Source organism: Sander lucioperca, chromosome 20, assembly GCF_008315115.2.
Source record: "Sander lucioperca isolate FBNREF2018 chromosome 20, SLUC_FBN_1.2, whole genome shotgun sequence".
Classification (NCBI taxonomy): Eukaryota; Metazoa; Chordata; class Actinopteri; order Perciformes; family Percidae; genus Sander; species Sander lucioperca.
Window position 1 is genome coordinate 28764443 of NC_050192.1, and position 11283 is coordinate 28775725.

At 40.4% G+C, this 11283-nt stretch overlaps 1 protein-coding gene across 3 annotated transcripts in view; it reads left to right on the forward strand.

Annotated features, from left to right (window-relative positions):
• ipo8 (importin 8) overlaps positions 1-11283 on the forward strand; it is a 51949-nt gene that overhangs the window by 32213 nt on the left and 8453 nt on the right. For all 3 annotated transcript variants that reach the window (XR_004896041.1, XM_031288188.2, XM_031288189.2), the window contains exons 19-22: positions 2548-2645; positions 2771-2866; positions 7789-8009; positions 10384-10589. Coding sequence is in view for 2 of the 3 variants with exons in the window: in XM_031288188.2 (XP_031144048.1) it covers positions 2548-2645; positions 2771-2866; positions 7789-8009; positions 10384-10589 (621 nt within the window). In the remaining variant the exon portion in view is untranslated. The remainder of the gene's footprint in view (positions 1-2547; positions 2646-2770; positions 2867-7788; positions 8010-10383; positions 10590-11283) is intronic.

Sequence of the window (11283 nt, forward strand, 5' to 3'; positions counted from 1 at the left end):
TTTTCACCTTTGCTGGGAAAGCTTTTAACATTTTGAAGGCTTGACGAAGCATAGCATTAAGTCTGCGAGGGCAAGTGACGCGCTGAATAATTACAGGCTCTCTAGTGGACATAGTAGTGGAGAGAGCCGAGTTGACATTTTGTGCAACCTCTTTAACAACTAAGCCTGTCAAGCGCTGTGAGCTGACACACTCGACTTGGTCCTCAGCGTTCAGAGCTCCTGCGAAACTCCGATAAAGTATGTCTTGCAGACTGGACAGAACACGCTCCTCAGAAACAAAACATTCCTCAGACGCTAAAACATTTTCGCTCCAAAGAGTCTTCAACCAGACTTTTGACAAGGCTGTTATGATGTCCAAAAGCAGGTCAGCCATCATGATTTTAGTGGCATCATCGGGGGTGCAGGATTTCAATGATTCCCACTGTTCTGCTGTCATCCTTTTGAAAAAGGATTCGATCAGTGGGCGAACGGTATCTTTTGAAACCTCCGGCATTTCTTCTGTCTGTAATATTTCTGTTGTAGACATGATAATTGTAAAATCCAACTTGTTGGTTTTTGTTTTGTGACTTTTAATGTACCAGCACTTTGCGTAAAAAAAGTATGCTGTTTTCTGTGCCAAGGACTCTTTTACGGCTTTTGTAGCGTTTTCGAAAGATGAGAGAATGATGAGAACCTTTTTCCAGCTCTAATGAATTGAAATGGAATGACTTTACTTTTAGAGTCCTATAGATAAAGAAATGTGTATTACATCACAAAGGATCAAAGCCTTTTAGAATCTGATGTCAGAGATCAAAGCTCCACCCACCCAACAACAACAACTGCAGCTAAGCAACTGTTGCTAGGCAACACCAGCACACTGTGGTAGGTTTCTACACTGGCAACATTCCGATGGAGTTTGAAAAACCACCTCCCCACAGCTGATAAAACTATCCCAGCGATTGTTGGGATGGTCATCTCAGCCGCGAGAGTCGATTAACATAAGGCACCTGCATTTGGCTTCAAATTCACAAAATTTTGTTTTTTAAAGCTGCAACCTACAAGCATTCATAACTCCTCACAATAAAGGCATTATAATGTGATCACAAGTTACTCCAAGTGGTCACCGGGTGCCCCAAGCAAAGCAATTAAATTCCTGAGGCACAAGTAGATATTACACATTACAAGTAGGCAACCAAGTCACCACAAGTGGTCATTGCCTGCTCCAAGCAAATTATGCTCAGATTATTATTATTCTATCTGACATTATTTATATATAAATATATAATATAAACTTTTTGTTTAACATGAAACGTCTCCAAAATCGCTTTCCCCAAACCCACCAGACTCCATGTAAATAATCAGTAATTTTATCATCATAAAACACTCTTCATTCAAGGTCGACGGTGAAGGATTTTGATCTAAAATGTGACCGATTTGACCGGTCTGGCCCTAAAAAGGCCAGACTTAATCTGACTCCAATTCTTTGGTCACTATTTTGTGTTTGTTTACTAGTAGATCAGAGAAATAAAACTCAGGAATCAAATCAAGACCAGAATTCGTCCAGTTAAAGTTAATAACAAGTTTAGTGAATGATATTGCAGAATACAAGTACATGTACATGGATCTGATACAAGGCAGAGTCTATCTCCTAACGGACCAAGAGAGTTTCCCCTAGCATCCGTGCCTGCTAAGTTAAGATACTGTCTATTTATCCATTTCTGTCCCATCCCTGGTGGTGCTCTCATCAGTTTGGATCCAGTCCAGATCTTCTGGCTCCAGCCGGCTCCTAACTAATTTGTAACACTGTATAAAAACATGACCTTGACTTCCAATTCTCAGCTCAGAAGAAACAAGCCGCTATTGTTGGATTTTGAACACCTGTGTTTTAATCTCCTGCAAACTTTAAGGAGTTTTCATGAGAGCCAGGTCATTTCCATACAATGTCACAATTCCTGCGCTTGCAAAGTGCTGACCAATGTTGCCTCGTTCCCTCCCCCGATCAGAGAGAATCTTTCTCACCCTTCCTTTATAATGTCTAATCACTGTAAAACTAGATGGCCTCTCATAACCCAGGGAAACAGAGGCACTGAGGTCAGCACCATGAACTCTAAAACCTTTTCTTAACACTTTCACAAAATATATTCTAACAACGGAAACAAAATAAAACTACCAAAAGCCATCTTGGTTTATCTTTCCACTGTTCCAACAATCACCACTCTGGTTTGGTTGAAATACTCCATTAATTCACCCATTTACATGTGGAAATATGCTGGCTCTAAACACACACAAAAGTATTGTTTATTTACATGGAGTCTGGTGGGGTTGGTGATAGTGATTTCGGGGCTGTTTAATGTTACACAAAAAGGATATTACTCTCTAACAAAAAGGTCTATCTCTGTAGGGATCCTATACTGGACCAATTTCAAAAGATCTTTGTTCATATTAGTCACTTAGACACAAAAACATATGAAAATAGTGTCCAGGTTTAGAAATATTGAAGTTACCCTTTAATACATCAACCAAAACAAATGTCTGTAATGTTAATGAAGGTCTGTGTTTGTGTTACAGATATGATGCCTCTTTTGCACAACTATGTTACCGTGGATACAGACATGCTCCTGTCCAACCCTAAACACTTAGAGGTCATCTACAGCATGTGCAAAAAGGTCAGGCTATAAATGTCTTCACCTGCTGTTCTCAGATCCATCAAATGTGAACAAGGATCCTGTTTTTTCCAGTGCTGCTGCTGAGTGTTGACTGGTCAACTGTTATAACCTTTGACCTGTTGTAGGTGCTGACCATCGATGCAGGTGAGGACGCAGAGTGTCACGCTGCCAAACTGTTGGAGGTCATCATCTTACAGTGCAGAGGCAGAGGCATCGACCAGGTCAGAAACAGCCCCACACACTACAGACCTTCATTTCCATGGAATCAGTCGTACTCTGGTGAATCTATCAGACAGGGGGACACAAATATTTTTATATATATATGTTTATTTTTTACAGCCAAACTTGTATAGGATATGTGTACACTTTGTGTACAATTTCCAGCTTACGAACTCCTGCACCAGGTCTCATTCAGGTCAGTGTCCAACATAACCACATAACCTGTCTCAGGCAGAGGAGTACTTCAACTCTGTGTCTCTACAGATTTGGCGAATCTGGGCAGCAGCATGATAAGTGAATGTTTTGATCCAGGACTGTCTCCTTTTGGAAGTCAGTGGAAACGGGGTAAAGGGGCCTAACAGTGAAAACACACCACGTAGCGCAGTTATTTTCATTCTGTCCGTTCATACTGGGTGCGGAGCGGCCGCATCAGCCCGCGCACTGCGATCGTTTCTGTGTCTTTATTGAATTGAATTGAAAACTTTATTGAACAACAATCAACAAGAGGTGTTCAAAAGGATAAAAACAGAATAAAGCCCAAAGACTTGTTTCCATTGTGGTCCTTAAGATGGAAGGGGAGAAACACCACATGGACTAAAACATTGAGGACAAAGGGGAAAGGGGTCCACGAATAATTTTTCAATTCAATTTTATTTATAGTATCAAATCATAACAAGAGTTATCCCGAGACACTTTACAGATAGAGTAGGTCTAGACCACACTCTATAATTTATAAAGTCTCAACAATTCTAGTAATTCCAATAATTCCCCTAAGAGCAAGCATAGTGCGACAGTGGCGAGGAAAAACTCCCTTTTAGGAAGAAACCTCGGCAGACCCAGGCTCTTGGTTGGGGATATGATGAACAGTGACCAATAATAGTCACAATAAAGATAATGTAACAGTGACTAAAAAATGGTAGTCGTAGTAGTTCATGTCATAGTGGGGCACTGCAGGGTGTTACAGTATGTAGCGTGGCACAGCAGAGCATAGCTGGACGTAGCAGGACACAGCAGGGTTCAGCAGGACGCACCGCAGAGTGTAGCAGGGTGTAGTGAAGCAGGACCACGGCGACAGCTGCAACCAAGATCTTGGTGCCATCCTAATCCAAGGAAATATGCTGGGAAAAAACCTAAGGACTCCGGGTAGTAAACTCCCCAGAGCTAGGTTAGTACCAAGCATTTCTGGATCTCCTCACTCCCTAACTATAAGCTTTAATAATCAAATAATCAAAACAACAAGTAAAACAGATCAAAAACACAATAGAAAACAAGGGCTAAATTCCCAGACAGACAAGCAGACACACAGACAGTACAATATTCCTAGTACTTCAAGGATCTTTTGATTTTGTTTATGGGTTTGATAACCATTATTTTATTGAAGATTTAAAATTAAAGTAGGAGGAGCTCAACAGTTTAAGGTTGGAAGGTAAGCCATTCCACAAGACAGCTGCTGAGTATAGGAAAGAATACTTTCCCATACAGCTCTTAAAACAGCAGGGCCTGTAATCTGTGGAACTCCCCCTGGTGGAATAGCTGTGCGTATCACTAATTTTAGAAAAGTAATTGCATAAATACTTGGGTTCCAGGTTATTTCTTATCTTATAAAGTAAACACAGTTTAAGTTGGGAAAATCTTTCCTCCACTCTGAGCCACCTCAGATATATTTTTGACTGGAGAAATGGTCAGGAAGAAGATGAGTTCTAGGATGGGGTTTAAGTATCACTCTGATCAGTTTATTTTGACAGATCTGTAGCTTGTCTTTGAGGCCTTTAGTAGTGCCCATGTACCAAGATGTACAGGCATAGTCAAGATGGCAATGAACAAGAGCATCGTTTTTTCAAAGTGTTACTATCTAAGAGGCTGGATATTCTTGCCAGGAACTTAGTCCTTTGGCTTACTTTTTGAGATTATTTTTTGGGCCATAAACTCCCCTGATAGTTTGTTGTCCAGTATACAGCCCAAGTAAGTGACCGCTTCCTTGGCTGTAATTTCAACATCACCTACAACTACCCTAAATCCCATAGACGTTTTCAGTTTAACTCTGGACCCAAAAAGAATCGACTCTGTTTTGCCAAGGTGGAGAGACAGCTTGTCTGTTAACCAAGCATTGAGGTTAAGGAGCTCTAAACTCAGCAACCTTTCCACCTCTGATTTCTCTTAATGAGAGACTAGAATAGCTGAATCATCTGCAAATAAAAACAAATTACAATTTATGGCTGACGGCATGTCATTGACATATAACCAAAAAAAGAGAGGATCTAAAATGCTCCCCTGGGGAACGCCACAAGTTAATTTAAGTGGTGAGGACAACGTCCCTTCCACATTTACCACCTGTTCTCTGCCAACCAGGTATGACCTCACCCACTGAAGAGATGTACGAGAAAATCCCAGAGCTTTGAGTTTGTTCAAAAGGATATCATACAGAACCGTATGAAAGGCCTTTTGAAGGTCTATTAACACCCTGCCACAAAAGTTCCTGTTTTCTACCTCTTTCCTAATAAAGTCTGAAAGATAAAGCAGACAGGTATCAGTGGGATGAGCTTTTCTAAAGCCTGATTGGAAGTCAAATAGAAGGTTCTGCTATGCTAAATAACTGTCTATTTGCTCATAAATGATCCTTTCAACAATTTTTGATATTGAACACAAGATAGATACAGGGCGGGAATTTCCAGGATCAGATTTGGGCCCCTTTTTTATATAAAGGTATTGCTCTTGCCACCTTAAATTTATTTGAAAAATGGTTATTTTCAATGGATAAATTAATAAGAGCGATTATTCAGCAGCATCCCTTGGAAATCTGGGAGGGGTGTTGTCAAAACCGGTAGCCTTGGAAGGATTCAGGCCTTTGAGTTTTTGTAGTACCAGCTCCTCTGTTACTTGTTTGAAATAAAAAATGTTTGGCTGGATTCCATTTTCTTCATAAAACGTATGCACCCTCTGTGGATCACTAAAAACACCATATTGAATTTTTTTCTCATTCAATATTGACCCATTAATATCTAGGCCTATTTTACCTTGTTTTTGCTTAGGGTTCTCTTTCGACCCCAAAGGCCTAAGAGTTGCCCACAATTTCTTGGGATCCTTTTTATGCTCCTCAATTTTAGACATAAAAAAAAATCCTTTTTTTCCTCATCCACCATTTGCTGTACCTTATTTCTAAGTATTTTATATTCTTTAAAAAGCAGTTTGGTTCTTTTAAACTCACTTAAAATTGTATTCCTCAAGTAAATGGTGTCCAAGATATCATTATTTATCCCAGGCTGAGATCTCTGTTTAATCCGGGTCTCAAGTACTTCCAAGAAAATAGATTGAAAGCCATCCCATGATGTATCAACATCACATATGTTGGTAATTTCCATCCAGTTGATATTAAGTATGTCCTGAAAGTTGTTAACATCATACCCTTTTATTAAACTTCTGCTCTTCACAGATTTGTGACATTTAATCGGAGCGCTCTTAACTTTCCTGGTACAGTAGGTTAAAAAATGGTCACTAATTCCATACACAATGACACCACTTTGTAGGATTTTACATGTGTCAGATACCATGATATGGTTAATAGCAGTTTGGCTATGTTCAGTTATTCTGGTTGGAACACTAATTAACATCAACATCAATATTATTATCTGCCATTAAGATGACTTCCTGGTTTAAAAAATCATGACAACCTGCACAAACGCATTCCAAGGTTTGGATGAAGTCATTCTGATTTGGAGGTCTATAAACAACACCAAACAATATTGGTTTGCTTTTTGGAAGTAAAATATCAATCCACACAGCTTCAAGGTTGACATTGTCCAGGTCCTGTCTTAAATTAAAATCAATATCCGACCTCACAAATATGTCCCCTTGTCTGTTCCGGTCTTTGCGAACAATAACAAAGTTTTCAATTTCAACTTCGGATTCAGTGATATGAGAATCTAACCATGTCTCTGAGAAACATAGTATGCTTGCCTTAATTTTCCTGGCCAGCTCACATACCTCTGTGATCTTTGGCAGTAAGCTGCGAATGTTTAAATGAAAACAGTGCAAACCCTTCGATGCAGAAACGGATATCTGCTCCTCAGTGAAGTCCAAGGTCTTACTTCTCACTGTTGTCCACCGGTGTTGTATGTCCTCCAGGCGCCAATGACTCAAATGTTATGAATGCCTTTTAAAGTTGACCATTTTTCAAAATACACTACTCGATTAGTGTGACAGTGGCGTGTGTAAGTATTCCTTTCCTAAGGTTAATGGAACAAAGAAAACTCTTACTCATGAAGGGACAATCATTTGGTTTTCAATTATGAGAAATTAATATGTTTGAGTAATCAAAACAGCTAATTACTGTATGTCAGTGTTAATTCACTCCTAGTAATGGTTTCCTTATTTATTATCATTTGAAATTAGAATCATTTTACAGCACAACCAGCTCTCAAAGTACAACTTATTTTATTTGAATCTCGTTATCTTATCCGTTATCGTTATCTTATCCAGGTGAATACACTGGCATTCAAATATATGTGGCAAAAAAAAGCCACACTGAAACACAGATCTTGGTCTTTTTTAATATAAACATTCTTCCTTTATTCTCAAAATGTTCATGTGTTCTAAACTTGGTAGGGAAATGAAAGATTGTAAACATATGACCAATCCTTATACTCCTTTATAAAAATTCTGAACTCTCAAACCCTTGTTTGTGACGTGTCACAGCCCAGGCTCACTGAACTCAAAAAAGCGGGAAACCACACGAGTTGAAGTCAGTTAAACAATATTTAATTGGAAACTAAGACAAAAACAACATAATACATGAATCTGTAGTCTGTAACTCAGTGGTGGTTGCAGTGCTGAATGTATGTGTGGTGTTGTGAAGGTAAAAGGAAAACCAAACGTTAGTTTAGGAGTACCCACAGCCAAATTTCTCTGTTTTTTTTCCTACGTGCAGTGCATCCCTCTTTTTGTGGAAGCAGTTTTGGAGCGTTTGATGCGGGGGGTGAAGTCCAGTGAGCTGAGGACCATGTGCCTGCAGGTGGCCATAGCTGCTCTTTACTACAACCCAGCCCTGCTCATTCACACTCTGGAAAACATGCACTTCCAGCTCAACCCTCAGCCCATCACCGCCCACTTCATCAACCAGTGGATGAATGACACAGAGTTCTTCCTGGGGTAAGGGTGGAGGCCTCTGTTGTTTTGAACTCGTTAGGGTAGAAATCACAAGTATTAGGCTACATTTACATTGCTACGTTTTGGTTTTCAAGCAGAGTTTTCAGCCAAAAGTGATCTCCGCGCAACCAAGTGTTTTTAGCTCCGGTAGAAGAACTGATCTCTGTTTAAACTTTAAACACGTCCAAACCGCACATCTCATCAACATTCTGGTATACTGGGCATAAACAGGAGGCAGCATGTATACTCCACCCGTTGCTGGTAGTTGCCATGTGGCTTTAGTCTCAGAGAATGAGACGTCGTGACCGATAAAACCAAAACCGAAATATTGGCGTCAGTGTCGGTGTTGCCAAAGGTCTCCGTTTGCGGCTGTTGAGAATGCAACACAACCCCGCAGATTCCAAACCAAAACGGGTCAGAAGTGTTTCCTAATGTCTCCGGTTTAGGGGTTAGCAAAAGATATTTGTTTTTAAACCAAAACGTAGCAATGTAAATGTAGCCTTAAAAGAGAATTACCAGTATTGGAAAAGAAGTGTACCTGACAACTTGTTTGATGCTTAAATGACGAAAATTGAAACGACAAACTGGAAGCTGCATTCAGTTTGCAGTTGGATACTGGTTTTACAAATGAAATCTACCACAGACTGAGTGGATCTATTGGTGTCATTGGTGACATCTACACTGGAGTCCTGGAACGTGCTCCAGTCTGCGTCCGTCACTTCTGGCCTCCCCGTCGTCCATTAATTCCTGATAATGGACACCTTGTTGTAGGGCTGGACGATTTGGAGAAAGAAAATCAAATATCAGGATATTCTTGACCAAATACCTCAATGTTGATACTGCGACGATATTGTAGGGTTGACAATTGATGCTTTCATAAAATATTTTCACAATGAGATTTTAGATAAATAATCATCAGTAATGTGGATATAATGGCTAGGTGGGTAAAGGCAAATAAGAACAGCTAGAACAGTCTGGTAAGTTCAGAACATTACATCACTTGACTGTAATGCAGTCTTTAAAACCAGGAAAAGACAACACTTACCATATGACGATTTCCAAAATCTAAGACGATATCTAGTCGTCCCAGCCCTAGTCTTGCATCTGGTTTATTGGTATTTCTTTAAACCAATCACAATCGTCTTGGGCGGCGCTAAGTTCCGGACGCAATAACGGTGCCGCTGCAAAATAGTCTCAGGAAGGAACTTGTTTTGGTGGAACATGTGTACGTTCAAAAGTAGTTTTAGTCGTGCAACAGAAAACTCAGATTGGACAGATAGTCTAGCTAGCTGTCTGGATTTACCCTGCAGAGATCTGAGGAGCAGTTAACCATAGTCCTCACAAATCCACCAGAGGTTAGAACGCCAACACAAAGGAAGAGGAAGGAGATGGACATCCGGCCCAAATAGAGGGACATCCGGCAGATCTTCCAGCGGCAACGGAGCAATCCCCTAAATGAATCATCGTCGATATACACTAGCCCAGCTCTACCTCATTGGGCATTAACTCTTACTTATTAATTAGCTGTGTTTATTTTGTAATATGCTTCTTTTGCCAGATTTGTGTCTTTTTTTGGGTTGTTAAAATCCATCATGAATTCAGTTCCAGGTGAATTACAAGTGTGTTAGCAAGCACTCAATGTTTTGTGGAATCTTTAAAAAGACTTAATACTTAAAGTGCTCATATTATGCTCATTTTCAGGTTCATAATTGTATTTAGAGGTTATATCAGAATAGGTTTACATGGTTTAATTTTCAAAAAACACCATATTTATGTTGTACTGCACATTATGTTGTACTGCACATTGTTGTACTCCTCTTTTCACCCTGTGTGTTGAGCTCTCTGTTTTATCTACAGAGTGAGACCTCTCACTTCTGTTCCATCTTCGTTGGAAGTCGCACATGCACAGTGCCTAGGTAAGGACTACTAGCCAGTCAGAAGCAGAGTATGAGGGCGTGCCCTGACAGTACCTAGGTAAGGACTACTAGCCAGTCAGAAGCAGAGTATGAGGTGGTGCCCTGACAGTACCTAGGTAAGGACTACTAGCCAGTCAGAAGTAGAGTATGAGGGCGTGCCATGCTAGCAGCTAGGTGAGCATTATAACGTGTGTTCCAAAGTGACCACGTTTGTCTCTGAAGTAAAGGCTGGACTACAATAGAGCTGTTTGGAGCAGTTTGTGAACAGTGTTTTCTGTTGGAGATGGTAAGTCCCTTTGGGGGGGACTTTGGGCTTTTTCACTTTGCAAACCTATAACGTGCACAAAAAACATATAACACTATAAAGGAAAGGGAAAAAGCCAAAAAGCATAATATGAGCACTTTAAGACTCCATAGCTTCAGTTGCCCTCATTCATTAATTCATTCTTTCATTCCCCTAGGCTCCATGACCGTAAGATGTGCATCATCGGCCTGAGCGTGCTGATGGAGCTGCCCAGTCGGCCGGCAGTGCTGGAGGGAGTCGCCGCCCAGATTGTCCCCTCCATCCTGCTCCTGTTCCTGGGCCTCAAACACCTCTACGCCTCCCGACTCGTCAACAAACCGGACCTGCTGGCCCATGCAGGGGCACAGGAAGAAGACCAGAACGGTGAGAAAAGATCAGGCACGCGCAGAACAAGGACGATGTTAGGAAAGTAAAAAAAAAAAGAACGAAAGAAAAGTTGGGAAGATGGATTGCAGGACAGAGGCAAAGGGACTAATGTAGAATGACTACGGACAGAAAGAAATTTGAGAGAAGAAAAGAAATAGGCTTAGCGAAGATAATGAAATGAGATTCTTCATTTTTTGCCAACATCAGATCTTCCACTACTCAAATCTTCATTCAGCTCTGAGCTGAGCTCAAATTAACTGCACCACATTTACGTTCTCTCCCCCACAGGCTCTTACTTTGCTTCAGTCAAGCGTAAAGGAATTAGATTTCCAAACCTTGTCTACTGCTTGTGGGGCAGACTGATGAATTAACTTATCGCTACGGTGGCAGCTAAGAGTTTCTCCTGCAGCCTGGTATCTAAAATGCATTGATTTCACTGCATTAAATTGTTCAGAATGGTGTATTCTTGAAAGGAAATCTTACTTTTTTTCCAGCGAATGTTGAACGTGTTCAGGTTTTAAATCTGCTCTCAGTCAAGGATATGAAAGGACAATGTTACGGAGCAAATATCAACTAACCAAGCTTTAGTGTTGTAGGTATTTGTTTTAAATTCACCTTAAGAGTACTAATGAAGTAAGACCGTATACAGTATGAAAAGTTATTGTAGATCTCAATATAGCAAGTTTTGTTT